Source organism: Apaloderma vittatum, unplaced genomic scaffold (assembly GCF_000703405.1).
Source record: "Apaloderma vittatum isolate BGI_N311 unplaced genomic scaffold, ASM70340v1 scaffold8446, whole genome shotgun sequence".
NCBI classification, from domain to species: domain Eukaryota; kingdom Metazoa; phylum Chordata; class Aves; order Trogoniformes; family Trogonidae; genus Apaloderma; species Apaloderma vittatum.
In genome coordinates this window covers 21,524-39,673 of record NW_009721209.1, presented here as the reverse complement: position 1 = coordinate 39,673, position 18,150 = coordinate 21,524, and the positions used below count along the sequence as shown (strand labels likewise).

The 18,150-nt window shown below is 36.0% G+C and overlaps 1 protein-coding gene across 1 annotated transcript in view; it reads right to left on the bottom strand.

The window, feature by feature from the left end:
• The window catches only part of LOC104267170 (bromodomain and WD repeat-containing protein 1-like), a 56,287-nt gene that overhangs the window by 16,655 nt on the left and 21,482 nt on the right, over positions 1-18,150 (bottom strand). The window contains exons 18-30 of the mRNA XM_009871287.1: positions 17,760-17,850; positions 16,668-16,808; positions 14,656-14,741; positions 13,608-13,803; positions 12,512-12,628; positions 12,292-12,399; positions 11,811-11,935; positions 11,614-11,696; positions 11,068-11,179; positions 5,552-5,613; positions 2,017-2,172; positions 1,611-1,731; positions 151-276 (exon numbers count right to left, since the gene is read on the bottom strand). Coding sequence (XP_009869589.1) covers positions 151-276; positions 1,611-1,731; positions 2,017-2,172; positions 5,552-5,613; positions 11,068-11,179; positions 11,614-11,696; positions 11,811-11,935; positions 12,292-12,399; positions 12,512-12,628; positions 13,608-13,803; positions 14,656-14,741; positions 16,668-16,808; positions 17,760-17,850 — 1,524 coding nt within the window. The remainder of the gene's footprint in view (positions 1-150; positions 277-1,610; positions 1,732-2,016; positions 2,173-5,551; positions 5,614-11,067; positions 11,180-11,613; positions 11,697-11,810; positions 11,936-12,291; positions 12,400-12,511; positions 12,629-13,607; positions 13,804-14,655; positions 14,742-16,667; positions 16,809-17,759; positions 17,851-18,150) is intronic.

The window sequence follows — 18,150 nt, the reverse complement described above, 5'->3', positions numbered from 1 at the left end:
TAAGTATTATACAACTGTCTAGGAGTGTATGGAAAAACAGCAAGAAATCAAAAGAAGCAGGATTGACAAAGGGATATTAAGAGACTTATATCCACCCACTATTAAACAGCACGAGTATTCAAGCACGACTTAGATTAAAATACTACTTACTTGATAAACTTTAGGAGCTGAGTAGTGATCTTTTTTGCAGCTCTAGCAATAGCACTCCCAGGTTCATTGAAGGTCCTAGCATTGCTTTCAATGTACCTTACTTCCCAAACCAATGCAGAGATTCTCCTTAAAATTAAAAAAAACAACCACAACACTGCACCTTTAATATTAATCTAAAATGCTTAAAAACTTCAAAAATTCTATCTTAGTAACTTTCTGTCTGCATCAACAGATGTCCTTTAAGTCTCATTAGACCAGCCTCAAAGTTTTCACATGCTCACTCAAGAAAACAAAACCAACAATGCATATCTTTCCTCACTCATTTTCCAACACTCATGATAACTCATCTTTAGAAAATTTGTGGAATTCCAGCACACTTTGGTTTCATTCTTCAAATTCAGTTAATAGAATTAGTCAAGTACTAGCATTTGTTACCACTAACCTATAAAACATCACTGAAATAATACTGAGGATTGTGGATTCCCTGTATTCTTTAAAAATGCATGCTTTTTTTTTAAAAAAAACAACCTTAAAATTGAGCTTATTCAAAAGGAAGGAAAAAAAGCACTATTCAACCAGCACTGTAAATTTTAAGATTTATTTTCAAAGCATCAGAAGCTGTTTTTTACAAAGTCCTGTCAAATGGAACACAAGTTGTATAGTATCTTAGTGATTCTTAACTAATAAACACAAAGCACAAGTAATTAAAAAAGCAAATGACAAGAAGCTTAGTCTAATCACATTATTAAAGACATCTCAACTTTAATCTTTTCTGTCTTCCCTCAAATACCTTGCAGGAACAACTATTCATATCTCTTCTGTATGTATTTACAGACATACTGAATAAAACTCCAGATGAACATCCCTGTATTTCTTTTAGAGCTATAGATATCCAGCATATCCAACAAATCACAATTTTATCATCATTACGCTTGAGTTTCTTCCTGTAAGTTTTCATCATTTAAAACACCCAGTGGTAATAGTTTAACATTTCACCTCTGGGTTTGAGCCTATTTCTGAAAGTGAAACACTAAAAAACTTAACTTCCTCCAAGTTCAAAGTAACGGAAGTCCTGCACTTCAAAATCTGAACCAAGTCTTCAGCACTGAAGTAACTTTGTGGGTTTTTTTTTTTAAATTAACTGATTTCAAATAGCAAATTACTCAAAGAAAGTCAGTGTTTATTGTAATTCTGAAAACAGTACCAATAAAAGATGGAACCAAATTCCTTAAGAACTAAGAAACTTAATAGAAATTAATATAACATTGGAGTAGTCAAGCATTGGAGCCCTGCTACAAAACACTAATAATGCTGAATTCGAGTACCAGACTATTGGTTTTTGGAATGTTTATAAAAAGAGTAGTTGCTTTTCTTACTAAAAGAAAACAAACAAACAAACAAACTTTGCTCTTCTCAGAACAGACAAACTCAAGGCCACATCCTCCCTTGTTTCTACTAACCTGTAAAATCGGTTGGCCAGTCTTGTCCGAATAGTGTTCAGGTCTGTTGGATAAGCAATCACGGTACAGTACTTGGGATATGTGCACAGGTCAACTGGACCAGCAAAAGCTGCTGAAATGTCTGTTAAGAAACAGCAAGATTAATTAAACTATTTCAAGGCTTGTCTGTATATGACAATTGAGCTGGATGTTCAATTACTATGTATAATTCTTAATAAAACTGATGATGTACAAAAATATAAAAGTCTCAGTAGAGATAAACAGCAAAAACTGAACATAGAAATGTATGAACGTTCACAATACTTGATCGTAAGGAATTTTTGAAGGATGCTATGGATATTCCAGGGACCTGCTTATAAATGAAACTTAGTAGAAAAATCCTCTAAAACTTAGATTACATGCTCACCAAGAGTCAGGAGTTGATCAATACCACTGATAATCCGTTCACACGCTTCATCACGGGATCTCGTCCCCCATTCGCCTTCTTGGGGTTTGTATAGTAGCTTCTCCACCTCTTCAAAAGTCACAGAAACACTAGCTCCTAATTCTTCCGGCTGGTCAACTGTGGAGCGACGGCAAATAGGAAAGGATAAGAAGAACACAAAATAACAAGATAAACTGTTAAGTACTGACATTTATATGCTCGTAATTGGCAAAAAAATAATCTTGCTTTTAAGCTAAGACTATGGGGAAAAGAAGTACACAAAATGTATGAAACAAAGACACCCTTTATTTGCCTTTTCTGAAGCTCTGAATTTCCAGAAGACTCTTTCCTCTCTTCCTCTAAGCATTAGACTTAATAGAAGACTTAAACTTGGAAGAGTTTTTATATGCTTCTGTTTTAAAAGCACTCCCTTAAACCTCATAGGAGCATAACTTAGTTTTATGAGTCAGTTTGTGCCCTCAGCCTTTAAACAGACGCAAGATGAGCAATATACTTCGCAACATCCCTCCTGGTATTAACAGCTATGATTTTTTTGGACATTTCTAAAAATATTTTGAACATGGCATATTAATTGTTTCAGAGCAGTAAGAATTAGCAGAAATAGTAAGTGGTGGGAAGTGTCATGCTTCCAAAGACTCATGCCATCTGACCAACGCAGAAGGATTAAGTAGGTGTTGTATTAGCCCTGGCTATCTTTTCCTCTCAAGTCCACAGATTGTTTTTAGTACCTCTGCAATTTCTGCACTTTCATTGTTTCTGGAAAGCCAAGATCTTCATTTCATTTGAGCACTTGAAAAGGAACAAGCTTATGAAGGGTCCTGACTGAACACTGTGGGTAGGCAGTATAAAGCGTGTAGGCTTAGAGCTAGAAATTAACAGTAAGAGGTTCCATCAGAGTCTGATAATCTGTCCATTAAAAAGGAAGGCAATAAAGATGTGGGATCCTTTCAGTACAATGACTGTAATCCATGAATACCTTGCATACAAATTCTAAAATAGATTTCAGCTTCAACTACTGTAGAGAAAAAAAACCCTCAAGCTTTAGTGGATCTTCAAAATTTACGAAAACGGTTACTTTTTCCTTCAGCTGAACACGGTTAGTCTTTATATCCCAAAGTAATTTCTAGTTCTCTATTTATTATTGCATCAACAAAGCCCTAACAGTATTTTTATCCACCGAAATAGTACTAAAGATGAAGCAGTTTTTCAAGAAACAAATGGGTAAAATAGAAAAAAAGCTGATGGGACAGAGCTAACTCACTCACATGATCCTTCTCACTCATCTTTAAGTTGAAACAAATTCCACAACCAAACTTCCTGAAGACAACACCAAGAGAAAGCAGCCAGTGATGCTTCTACACTTACACCAGATTGTGTTAAGAACTCAGCATGGTATCTGGTATTTCATTGCATAAGCACTCAAGAGGGATCTTCCCCTGCAAGAGTAACGACTAAAGCAGAATGACAGACTAAAACAAACAAAAATCTGTCCTCAATGAGCCTGTAAAGATCCCTGCTTTGTGTTCATTGCAGCATCCTTGTACACATGACGCAGACGAACTGTTGTAACTTCTGGCACATATTTATTATATATGTGTCTATATATATAAATATATAGACACATACATATATAAAAACTCCTCTCTCTATATAGTATGACCATATTGTCTGGCCTTCAGAAGTAAATGGGTCACAAGAAAGCTGAATCCCCCAGAAGGACGGCTGCAGTGCTCACAGTGTGCGTACAGACAGTCCACATACAGCCAGTCCACAACAACAGTGGTTTAGTAAGCAGGCTGCTGAAAACTGAACTTTCACTTCCATATGCACCTTTACCTGGTTGTAACAGCACTGTCCTCGACAAGACAGAAGGGTGACATCTGATGCTGTATCGTGACAATCATAAGAAAAAAACCCTTACACTTGCAAGATACAAAAGGTAACGGATTAAAAGTTGTGAGCTGCTAGTTAGTTCAACTTCAGTGCTGTTCTCCCATATACCTATCTTAGTAAGCTGGATGAAGAAATATTTCAAAAGAGTGGCAAATGCAAGTTAGAATTTCAGTTTGATCTTTCAGTCATTCAACTGAAGAAAGGAAAAAATATCAAAGAAGATGTTTAACCCATTTTATATTATACTAACATAGTAAGGCTTTCTAGAAAACCTTTCTATCAGAGCTTTACTTCCCTACAGAGTTCATCTTCTGCATGGAAAGAAAGGTAGAAAATGAGGAGCTGTCTTTAAGTAACTCTTGTTCTTCCTCTAGCTTAGTGGCTGCTGCAAAAGTTACCCTTGACTTGTTCACAGGATGTTCTTCTTAACTCTTTGGCACTGCCCACAAAAGACACACTAGCTTTTAGCTGGTGTTTTTGTGTGTGTACATGTGTCCCTTCCCAGTTTTGCTACAGTAAAGTCATAGCTCTTAACACAGAAGTTGTTACTTTGCCATGTGAAGAGCTTAGATCAAATAAGTTACAATTTGCCTCTGATATAGTCAGTCAAGAATGACTTATACATTTCATACTATTGAGTTTTAAATTAGCAGCTGTAGGATCTCTGTCATTACAACACCAGTGTGTAAAACTAAAGTCTTGCTGATTACTTGTTTTCTATAAACTGGAATGTATAAAGATTCCAATTTCACATTTTGATTTCAGACTGTTTTTCAGAATTTGTCATCTCAAGATACGAGTGAAGCAGTCAGCTAACACTTTCAAGATCAGACAGTCAAGTGGCTACTAAGAACATCCACGTGGGTAAAAACATACTCATATTTAAGAAAAAAAAATACAGCATATGCCTTTCTGGTGTCTGAGAACAAGCTAACTCCTAGCAAAGGTTAATTAGAAAATTAGTGTATCTTTCTCAGTATTTCACTCCCTCCACCCAGCTGCTACTGAGATGCACCGGAAAACTGAATTGCTTTAGACAAACCAGGAATCCAACTGTTTCATTTACAATTTATTTGGATTTTACCAGCAAACTTTATAAATTCCTGGTTTTAAATTAGATGCAGTAAGGATCTGCTGAGTGGAAATTATTTTATACGTGTTCTTTCCCCACACCCTTATACTATGATATATTACAAAAAACTTTTTTTTAAACTTCAGATGTTTTGACACTTGACATTTAGAAGTAGCAGGTTTGATTGCATAAGTCAGAGCTATATCTTTAAAGTATTTCCTGCAAAATTGATGCAAAGGGAAAAATAATAAAATAGCTATACGCATGGTATTTCACCAGTTGGAAGCTAGACTGTCTTTAAGAACTTTCTTGCCTAAATGCACAAAAGCACCCTGCTGACATTCTCTGTAATTTAAAGGATAACTATTACTGTATCAGTTCCACCTGTTAAGCAGATATGCACAATGGATACTGTACTCAAGTCACAAGAAAAATAGGAATCACCTAAGGTCCACTACCTGCATGAAACAAAGGAACTGGTAAGAGTGGAAAAGCACATTAAACTGCTTTATCAAGTGAGTTTCTACCTACCATTATCAGGAACTGGTTCCATGTCCCACGGGCTAAGCTTTTCAATTTCACCATTGTCCCATCTGATTCGCCGAGTGAAAAAAAAACACAAAACAAAACACAAAATAATTTGAAATTGTTTTGATTCAGAAGTATTTCCTCCAAGCATATTTAAATAATTACAAGTATTTTTAGGTATTAATACAATATACTGTATAAACACGCATGTAAACAAAAGCATTAGCTAGCAATCAGTTGTCACAGTGCAAACCAGAAAAGTTCTTAATAATCAATTTCCACTTAAAATTGTGCTCCTGATTTTGGCTATATGCAACTTATCCAACATAAAAATAAATTTTACAAAGTCTCTATGAAGAATCTGCAGAAGAAAAATAAGCCATACACTTGAAAAAAATGAGAAAGCAACACCAAGGACAAAATATTAGGGGAAAAAAAAACCCACACAAGAGAGGAATTTTTTTGCTAAAAAAAAAAAAACCCAAACAACCCACAAACCAAAATACACGTGATTTAGACCTCTCCAAACCCTGTCACATTTGAGCAGATGTTTACGTGTTTTTAACAACACAAAAAATATCAACGAATTTTGGTACTTCAAAGACAAGAAATGCCTAATGGATGAGTTTAACGCCCTACTGATCCGGCTAGACCAGTAATTTATGCATTTGAAACTATTATTGGTAGATGTTACTTACAGAGACCCTATGATACTGGTACAAGTCATTCTACTTGTCCTTCCAGCATTCATGATCACTGTATTCCTTTACACATGTTCGTGAATACATTCCAACCTATTTCCTTCAGTATTTATTTATTTTTGTCTAATACTTTTTTGAACCTGATAACACTGTTTTCACAGCCTCCTGTGTAGAAGTATTTCCAAAGCTCACTACCCCCAATGTTAGGAAAAAAACCCAAACAAACAAACAAACCACAACCCTAAACTCTTCTAAACAAATCCCCTACAGATTTCAACATGGTCTTTAGCTCTGTCATTACAGAATTTGGTGAATAATAATTCTCTATTCACCTTGACTACCACCTTTGTGATTTGAGAACTGTGAACGCAACCCTTTCACCCTTTCCCATCTGAAGGGTCACATTTTCTTTAGTCTTAGCCCATAAAGCACCTGCTACATAGTCTTAACCATTTTAGCTTCCTCTCTCTATAACCTTCCCAGAGTCATTCCTTTAGATGCTGAGACCCAAAATACATCATGGTATCAGCATTCCACACTGCTAGAAAGCAGTGTGCAATAGCGTTTTGTCCTTGATATCCTTTCTGACAGTGACCAACACCTTGTTGGGTTTTGCAGCTGCCACTGCACACGCAGCTGACGTTTTGAGAACTGTCAAGGACTATCTCAACAGTTCTCTTTTCAGATGAACCTACTACTGAGCACAATGTCACATAAGCATAAATAAGACTATTGTTCCCTCAGATGTGCTACCAAACATGTATCTGCACTGAAAATTATCTGGCACTTTTATAACCAATCAGTTTCATAAAGTCCTTCTGGAAGTCCTCACCTTTAGGGTGATATATGACTACTACTTGAATAACTTTCAATATTTACAGACCTTGAATAATTTCGCTGTTTGCACCCTCCTAGAGGCTTAGAAGAATACTGAGTAAAGCTGGTCCTAGCACCAATTCCTGGGAGATCTCACTACTCTAATCAGAAATATGATTGTCAGGAACCACTCTTTTGTATCCTATCCTTTAAACAATTTTCAACACATAGAAGTATTTGCTCCAATCCTATGTCATCTCATTTTCTTTAAAATGTCTTGTAAAGAAATCATGTCAAGAGCTTCTTAGAAAAAAGAAAAATCCAAATATATTCTGTCTGCTTTATTCATACACTTACTTAAAAAAATCACAGAATTTTAAAAGGGACAGATACGCAAAACTTCCCCATACAGATGCAGTGCTGGCTCTACCCTGTAGCTCGGTTTATCCTTATGCTCAATAGTATTTATTATAGTCATATACCAGAAACTGAAGTCAAATCAGCCACCAGTTTACAGTTCACTGATTTCCCTTCAGAGCACTTTCTGTTGGCAGAAGTTACAACAGCAATCTCCCAGTCCTCTAGTACAGAGTCCAGTTATACTGTGGTTTGCAACTTTGCCACAAGTTTCATATTGGAGTTCTTCAGATACCTGAGTGAATGCCATCTAGTTCTTATAACTTAATAAACTCAGGTATTTGGTCCAGTACCTCTTGAAGATTGAGATGATCACCCTCCTAATATTTTGTAACTAAAACTCTGATCAGATAAGAGCACCCTCCCATTACTTTGGATTACGCATCCACTTAGAAAAACTCTGATCCATCCACATTCACGCTGTTTGATGTTTATAAACTAACAGTTCTGAAGGCTCATCTACTTAGTTCTCTTCCCCGGTTAACGTACAATACTTCAGAAGTTGTTTGTATTCATAAATGCATATACTACTTCATGATATTGCATGGAAGACTATCAATACATTTCAGTATAGCTTAAGTCCCATTAGCTCTTAAGCTCCACTCATCCAGGTAGTGTAACTACATAATATATAAAGCTGCTTCCACAGAAATATCTGTTTTTGTTCAGCCAATAAAATAACAACACATTCAATTTACACAGCTTCTATTTACTTATTATATATAGAGCAGTGATGCTGATAATCTGAGACAATTTGTAAGTACACAACAACCTGGTTGCCAATAAAACTTTCAATTAACTTACGTGTCAATTAGTGCCCTTTACCTCATTCAAATATGGTTACCCACACTCCCCATCACCGAGTGTTCTGCAGCCAGCTTTCAAAGGTTGTTTCTGGTATAAAATTAAAAGCACTTCTATTCCAGTAAAGCTCTTCTGTCTCTGAAGTGGCAAACAACAACTGCACATGCTCAAACTCAGCCACATTAGAAAAAAAAAAAAATCTGCCATCTAAAAAGCACTACAACCAAAATCCTGAGTGAAGAAGAGAGACAGCATATTGCAGTTTTTGCAAGACAGTCACTACCATTTGTGTTTAGGTTGTTTTTCCATTTAAATGGATATAAAATGAAGTGTATTTAAAAATCCTTTTTTATCGCATGTATAAAGCATGCAAACACAAATTTGAACCACATGCAGATTTTTGGGTAGACAAGACTTGAGATTCTTGAACAAATGATCATATTTACAAAGAGCTAAGGACCCAGTCAAGTCGCAAAACTTAGCTATACCTGCAAAACACTCCAGACATTTTCATATACATATCTTATAAATCTTCTTTAGAAGAGCTGTTTGTGAGTCAAGGTAGGAGAGAGTGACATGCTCTACAAAAGCAGCACAAGTTTTTAGAGCTGTCTTTTGAAAGGGCTCTTTAAAGAGCACTGCATTCCTTACCTATTCAATTATTCAGTTAATTTCAAAGCAGCTCTAGACTTTCCTCTGTTAAAGGCAAGTGGATTAAAATACTGAAATATCCTTTAATGTTCACAGAAGAACGGCAGTCTAGGAAATCTGCTGTAAGATCTTTTTCATAACTGGAAACTTGATTTTGAACTGGCCAAGAAAACAACCAAAAACCCCATCTAACCTTACTCTTAAGGAACGATTGTGGTACCAATAAAACATATGAAAGATGTAACACATGGAAGTTAACATATATTTCTCATGGCAGCATATCAAAGAGTTTGAGCTATCAAACACATCAAATTTAGTACTCTGAAATAAGATTTAGTTGTATTTGTCATACTGGTATCTGGAACTCAGTGGATTTTTACTCTGTACATCATTTTACAAAACAAGGTTTCTGAAGTCCGAAGGAGTATAAAATGTGGGAAAGAAATTAAGGTACAGATAGTCTTGTGGATGACTGAGCAACTGCCAGAAAGAAAAAACAAATAAACACACATCCTGTCAGATCCTTTGTATGTAGAGCAGTCTTGCTTTATTGCTCTCAAGAACATGAAGTCCTTTATGGTCACCTGATCTACTGTAGAGGTTTAATGCTGATGCTGCTTTATTTACAGCACATCAAGAGTGCCCATTTGCTAACTGCAGCTGTGGAAGCCAAAGTGAAAATTGACTTGACAAAAAGACAGGCAAGAGCTTCAAGCTGGAAGTAGCTCACAACTTCCCACTAAGGAAAATCAATGGGATATATGACAAGTCAAGTAGATTTGACAAGGAACCAAAATGCCTAACATAATCTTGGCAGTCTCACAGAACCGCCTATTACCTACATGTACTTCCTTTCTTGGAATGACAGGTTCAGAAGTCTGTGAGTAAGGGGGCAAGAAAAAGCCCTCAACAATGAAATTCTGAATACCAAACATACTGTAAAAGACATGGGAATAATCTCTGGTCATGATAAAAACAAGAGTATTATGCATTCAGTGATTATTCTCCTTACAGTCCTCCCTTGCTGAGGAAATGCAAAGCAAGCAAGATCCCAGAATTATTCAGACAACTTGGACAGGGCAGGGCAGGACAACGACAATACGCTGATTCTGAACACCAACATCCAAAGTTAACTTTGTTCATCTTTCTTTTCCTTTGAGTGAAGGACTTCTTTTGTTGACATGAAAGAAAGTGCACAGGAACACCACTGTCACGGGAGGTAGTAGTGAGTCATTTTTCACAACACACTTCGGTAAAGGAGGTATGGGTCCAACTATTTTATTACCAGTTTGACTCAGATGTTCCTGGTGTTTCTTGTTGTAAGCAGCTATTTTTTTCTACTCTAATACCCTTGCTCAATTTGGCACATTTTGAACAATGCACTTGATATACCTTCATCTGTGCAGTATGACCTCCTGACAAGTAGATTGGTCAAAGGGATTTGTCTGCTAAAGATAACACAGGGTTAGCATTACCCTCCAGTTACCTAGCTAAACTCCACCCAAGGAGGAAGTCATAAGGTGAAACTGCAAGTGGGATCTACACAATAGGGAATATGGAGGAATACCACTAGGCAGAGAAGAGACTCAGGTTCAGTCCTCACATTCACGTGCCAAACATGAAGAGAAAGCAACATTTGGAAACATCCTCTACAAGAGCCTCAAGTGACAGCAGGAGATTGTCTCATATGTGTACTTGGTCCTGTGGACTATAATGCAAAAGACAGAAGCGTGAGAGCTTGAAGCATAAGGATCATGAGGTCAGCAACAACAGAAGAGATTCAGCATGCTCTATCCAAAACCAATTATCAGTGAAGAAGAGTAATAACATACACTGGAAATTGCATTACTTGCTTTGTGGAAGAGATTCAGCACTTGTCATTACAGAAAACTATTCGCAAATGTGAAAAAGGTCAATAACTTCTTTTACCATACTAATACTCACTAAGAAGTTGCCACAAGTAATTACATACTCATGTTGTGCTAGATAAATAACTTGAAAACAATAAGAAGTGATAACACAACCAGTAAAATTATTTGGACAATATATATATACTCTCATACGAATAAGCCATGTAAAGAGGCAATTCACACTACTAACATTGGAAATGTAAAATCTTTTTATACTTACTTAACACTGTAACACTGAAAGTGACTGTCTGGATATTGAGGCTGATAGGGTTCTTGACCCAATACTGTTCCAAACCACCATGCATCATCAATAATGGAACGGAACCTATCAGCTAGAGCAAAAGAAGTCTGCTCAGAAATTTTACTAAGAAAAGTTACTCAGCTATGCTGCTTCTACATGCAATCAGAAAAACTTTTGATTAATGTATTTCAGTTTAAAGTTCTAAACTCACCGATAATAAAATATGAGACAACTTATTATGGAGAAAATCTGTGCAAATGCTAAAAACTGAAGTAAGATTGGTATTTAGCTATAAAATAAGAAAACGGAACACTAGAGTCTCAACCTAAGTTTTGAAGACTGTATCTTAGATCTACAGCAACCCCTTCAAAATGCTTAGCACAGCAGCAAGCAGGCTCACATTTCTAATGGCCAAAAGGACCTCTGAGGTTACTAGTAAGCAGCATCTAGCATATTCAGCAATTAGCCAAGGACAAATGTTTGATTTCAAAACTCTTTAGTGAAATGCCTAGAAAACACACTTACAAGCTTGCCAGTTCCTCTGCCGTGCTTCATCATAGAACTGCCGCAATATGAGGAAGTCGATAACATCTGGCATATCATGGTATCTAGATTAAAAAAAACAACAAAAACCTTTCATGTGTGCACCTTTCAGCTTTAGGAAGAAGCTTAAAAAGAAACATATTTTTAAATACTTTGCAGAAAAATAAAGATGCACATACCTGATGGAAAATGATTTGTCTGTATGTTTTCCAGTGGCATGATCTATAAAGGCAAGCTTGAGGCAACACAACGTAGGAGGACCAACTTCGTATCTAATGCCAACAACCTTTACCAATTCCTGATCCTACAGGTAAGACATTTTCAGCAAGTATTACCTTCTGAACTATGTGTAGAACTGTTAATTTAACATTAGTTAACCAAGCACGTGAATTGTACCCACATCCAAAAAGCGAAAAATATTGATTTCAGTGGAAGATAGTTTGTCAGATTTGGCAATTTTACCACAGCTATTTGTATTCAGGCTTTGTAACTCTGAAGATACTCTGGTAACTGAAGACACCTTCCTCTACTGTTTCCATAGGGAAACATGATGGGAAATGGCATAACCTCACAAAACACATGTTTTGTGAACAGTGTAATACAACTTGTCATTCACAGACTACTAGTATTGAATCCGCAGTATCTTCAGTGCAGACCTACCCGAAGGACTACTTTTCTCCATGGCTCCTTGTGTGGATTCAGTTCATAAATGTTATTTCTTCTAACTGCTTCAATGTAAGCTTCATGTCCTTGTCGGAAATATATTACCTAAAAAACGAAAAAACAGCAAAACAAACCCAAACAGTAATTGTTATCCTATATTTAAGTAAGTATAATAATGTTAACACAAGTACTGAAAGATTTTAACCAATAGCCTTACCTCATCGCCCATCTGAGGAACAAAAGGGGATCTTCGAAGAGCCGTGTCTGTTATCCAAACGGGAGGATGCCAATCATATGACAACTCCATATTGACTGGCTGTGTTGGAGCATTAGCCTTCACATTTAAGAGACAACAAAATCAGACATGAAGGACGTATCACTGACACGCCATTAACACACCTACGCTTTAACTTGCCAGTCAAAAGCTTAACTTATAGGAGACTAATATACATTACCAAAACATCTTAGCAAAATTCAAGTTGTAACTGCATTTGTAGCAGTAGTAATATTAAGCATTCCTTTCCTATATGAAGATTTGAGTGAGCAAGATTACTACTATGCAGGTCTCAAGAGAAACAAAGTTTCATAATTTATATGGCAACCTCAGTGCCAAATTAAGAATCTATCAACCTGCAAGAAACTATCTGAAGATGAGAAATTATGAAAGATGTTGCACAGCAAATATCCAAAAATATAATTCTGAGAATATTTGGAAGAAAGTGAAATGGAGCATGAAGCGAAAAACATACCATAATTAAACCAAGCATTAAAAAAATTAAATTTGCTTGCCCCTTTATGGTAGGAAACCGCAAATAATAGTTATTGTAACTTAAAAAAAAAGATAATTTTTAAAACTAACATAAAAATTCTTGTAATTTGAAAAAGAGTAATTATTGTTAACTTAGAAAAAATAAAATATTTGACCCAAGTATAAACAGTCACTGTAAATACAGTGACTATATCCCCATAGTTTTCAAAAGCATATGTTACTTAATATCAGACAGTTTAACAGGGTTTTAATTTAATGGTTTGTACAGTTATTAATTAATCGCACTTCCTGTTTGATACCAGCAATTTTCAGAATGATTTTTATGTGAAAAGTGAAAATTATGTTCCTGGAACACAAGTTCTTCCATACAAATCATCACATACCTTGCCTCTGTGATGGTTTCAAATTAATTAAGGGTACACTATGCAGTGATACCATTACCCTTGTCCAATGGCAATGACAATTACTTGAACATTTCCCAGTGAAGAGGTCTAAAACCCTGAGAGGAATTGATCAGAATGAATGGAAGAAATTAACTGTGTACCTCCTCCTGTTTTTTTGGTTCAGGCTTTTTTCTCCTTTTTTGTCTTCTTTTCTTTGGAGGAGATGATTTCTCTACTGATACTTCGTCTTCTGAAGTACTGCAATATCTGACAGCTTTCCGTCGCGAAGTCCGTACGGGCGGCTGGAGGTTAATCCCTGCATCAGCGATCCAGTCGGAGTATGTGCTTGAAGAATCACTGTCCACAGCAGTTGGAGTGAGGGAAAATTAAAATACAGAACCAAGCTGCCAGTATTTCAGAATGCTAAATTCTCTTGGAAAAATATCTGCAGATATAGATTGTTGCTGAAAGCACTATCAACTTGACTTTGACATGTTTTAACAACTACTTCACTTGATGTTTAACTTAATTTTCTGGGTCCACAATAATTCAAAGCTTTTTTTTAAAAAAAAGAAAAACCCTCAAGCCTAGTGAATTCCAAAATGAGTAATTTTCAAGAAAGTGGACTAGTTAAGAGGTCTCCCTAAAGAACATGCTATCCAAACATTACTTAAATTCTTTAATGACAGTTACACAATTCCCACAGGTACATATTTGCTTTCTCTCTTCCTCTTTCAGTGCTAACTACTATAGAATTCTAGAAAGAACATCTAAAAAAGCCACAGTAAAATGATTAAAAAGTTATAGATAACTTCTGAATTAAGGTATTCTTTTAACCAAACATTTTTTTTTGTAAGAGCAAGCAACTGACAATTGCTGCATTATTTAAAAAAAAAACAAACAAAAACATACACCAAACAAAGCAAAATCCATCATCCCTCAAAACCCCAACAGAACACACTATAAAAATGTACAGATTATCTTCTCTCCCCTTGCCACATAGCAAAGAAGTAAAAGGACTAGAAACTACATTCAAAGACAGAAATGTTTTGAAGAAATGGAACACTAATAACAACGTGTGGGTACAGTAGTCAACAAGACATTATTACATACAAAGCACAATAGAACTTCCATACAACTTCTGGCTTGCCAAAATTCAAGTAAAACTCATTACAGTAAAAAAGCTGGGATTTATTTGTTTGCTTTTACCTGGAACTATTACTGTTGCTTTTCTTGTCACTTCTCCACTCCTCCTCTTCATCAGATGAGCCCGAGCCCTCACTCTCTTCAGCTTCCTGAATGTAAAAACATGCAAGGTCAAGCCAAAATTTTCTCACAGCACATATTTTAGGGGTTTGAAACATGAAATACATTCTCCATTCATGTCTGTGTATTATCAAGTTAGGAAGAAATCTGGTGCAAATAGTTGTTCAAATGGAAAGTCATTCTTTGTAGCTGATTTCAACTTCCTCTATTGACTTCAGGAGAGCCCTAGTAAACACTAACTTCAGTATATTCCCTTACATTTTATTAGCCCCATGCGGACCCACCTGCTGTAGTCATTGTCCACAAAGCAACATTTCTGTCCCCCTACCTAGTCTAAGAGTAAGTTCCTATGTTGTTATCAGAACAATGTGACAAGGAATTCTGATTCCTTCAAATTCCAGACTCACGATGCGGTAATTAGGTCATGTAAAGTACACAATAAAATCTGTTTCACTAGAATGCAAAGGAAGAATTTAAATTACAAAAGGAACAAATCAAGGAAGACTATTGCATCTCTCATCTGCACACGACTATATTTTCTTACAGAAGTAGCAATTGCACATTTTGTTGTTTTGTTTTGTTTTTTTTCATTAGTTATGCAAGTCAGAATCAGTGACTTTTCTGATTTTAGTATCAACTGATTGACCAAGTACTAACTGGCTGTACTCATGTATATACTTAAACGCAAAATTAAATAGTGAAGATACATCAAAATATACTACAGCTTAAGAAGTGATTTCCTGATTGTTGCTCAACATTCATGTTTTACATGTGTTTTCCATAATTAAAATGTCTAAGTATAATACACTGCTTATGTCTCACGTTACATGTCGTCAAGGAAAAAAAAAGAACTTATAAAGTAAGAAAACTAGATTTAACTTGCAGCTTCAAGTTCAATACTGTTTAAATTAGTTGAACTTTGTTGTTTTCAGACTACCAAATTAAACAGTCTTCCCCCTAAGACCTGTTCATACTTTGTACACTATGGACAATGCTCAGTCAGTCAGTTCTTCACTTTTATCCTAACATTTGTAAGATTAAACAAAAAAAAAAAAGCCCATTTACATCAACGCTTGGCTTCTTAAGGGTGCTAGTAGCTACAGTATTATTAGATCTAACGCCACTTAAATATTAAAGTGCTCACAGGACAGTGAGCATAACTATTTGCTTTGCATGCACTGAATTTTCAGGTGCCAGAAGTCTGTCAACCCTCCTTCCACTCTATTCCCAAAATAAGAAAAACCTGAACTTTTCCTTGAAGTTTTTAAACACACGGGAATTCTTTACTAAGAGGCTAGGAGAGGAGAGTCCATTTCCAAAGAACATCATTTCTCATCTTAATTACAAAATTGTCTCATATCCTGAAGAACCCCCATTTTATCGTTCTTTCTTAACCAGGTAAGCACCTAGTCCAACAAGTCTGACCTTCTCTACTCCTTTCACATCTTCTCCCTTTCCCAGTTTGAGACTATTTCTTTGCATGCAAGGCAAGACAACTGCAGTCCAAGTAGACCCATCATTGATTTACAGCATCTGATAACACAATAGTCAAAAGCTCCTGCTACCCACTAAGCCCTGTTTCACCCCGAGCCAGGACTCTGGGTAAGAACTGTGTTACCAGGCTGTAACAATGCTTTATTAATGAAACAGCAAAACACATCTAAAATCCAAACTTCACTGTAAGCCAACCTCAGTATTGCCTATCAATGGATATAGTTTAGAAGATTCTCAGCAAAAATAGTTCAGTCGTTTATAACATGACAAGATAGACTACTGTTACTAAAGCAACATGTAACTAGGTTTGAGAAGCGCTAACAATAACAATGCTTACAGAAATATTTTTCCTGGTAACATTTTTTTTCAGTTTGCTTCTTTGTTTTAAAAGCACATTCAAATGAACATTTCACTTGTTGAAGCACTCAAGTTCTAAATACAGAACTCTGAATAGAACTTACTTGCTCTATCAAGCCAAAACAGTTATCTTTGTCTTCATCAGAAGACTCCAGCTCTTCAATGTTATTCCGTGTTCGGTAATTGGGATATTTCCGTCTATGCAGTCTACGCTTAGATTGTATTAATGATGACTCCGAGTCACTCTAATTTATACAGAATATGAAAAAAACCACAAGTTCCATAAAAATATATATGTGGCAAACTTTTTTGGAGGTGAAAGGGTGCTTAAAGCATTGCTGAACGTAAAAAACAAAACACCCTCATCACAGCCCAATCATGTCAAAACTCCTTATCGCAAGAAATAATTTTGCTTTAAACCAACAGCTTTACATGTGCCATTTCCAGTTTAAGATTTAGTAGCCATTCTAAGAAATTGCTCTTTATAAACTACTGTGACAGGTTCATTCACATTACCTGATACATATATTTACAGGATCAAGACATTAAGTGCTTACAACATCCAATTCTCAGAGGACCAGAAACCCTCAACTCCCCCAAGTTAAGGGGCTCATGCAGTAGAGTACTTGCATGAAATTGTTTTGTACTGCAAGACACAGCAAATCAGGCCACCGTTTTATAAAAACAGTATTATAATCAAATTTTCTTCTGCTGTTCTCTTCCCAAAAATAGATAATGAAAAAAAACATTCAAACCGGTGCAAGTCTGAAAAAGTTGCCTCATGCACAAAATTCTGTAATCTCAAGTGAACTTAAAAGGGATAGCAACATAGTTATAATTCTTCAAACACAGGACCTTGAACATTCTCACTTGCACCTTAATGCTTTTAGCATGGACCTACAGTAACTGTATCTGAAACTTTAACTGCAGTAAAACCAGAATGGCCTGAAATCAAACCTGCCTTCAAAAATTACTACCAAACAGCTTTATGTTGAGGGTTAGGGGACTTGAGGTAGGCAAGACAAAAGAATTCTACGTATTCGCAAAAATAAATCAAACTTTGTCCTCCAATAAGTGGAAGCTAAAACAGCAGGAAACTTTGAAGACCATACCTCCAGAAACACGTGCTTTCATTTTTTAAATCATAACTGGTCCCTGGGCACAGAACGCCCATTTTCCTAGAAGCTGTTGCATACCTTTTCCAATGACTCAAATGATTTTTTCTTCTCTGTTGCATAACGCTCCCTCTCTTCTTCCCCTTTTGCAATTCGATATTCTTCCTGCTTCCTACAAGGAAGTAATGAAAATCTAATTCTACATCTGTTTTGACATGCTGAAAAGTTAAACGATTTGTTCTCTTCAAAGGATCTATCTAAAAAACTCCAACACTTAATTCCATTACAATATGAATTCCAGACATTATTACTCAAAGACACGTAACATATGTCCTCCCATTTTCAGATAAAGATTGATATGAGGAAAACCTTCCTTGCAAATATCAGAACATATTTCAACTCTATTTTTATTCCACATTTTTTCCTTTGCAATCATTCCACCTCCCAAGACCAGGAAAACTTTAAAAAGAAA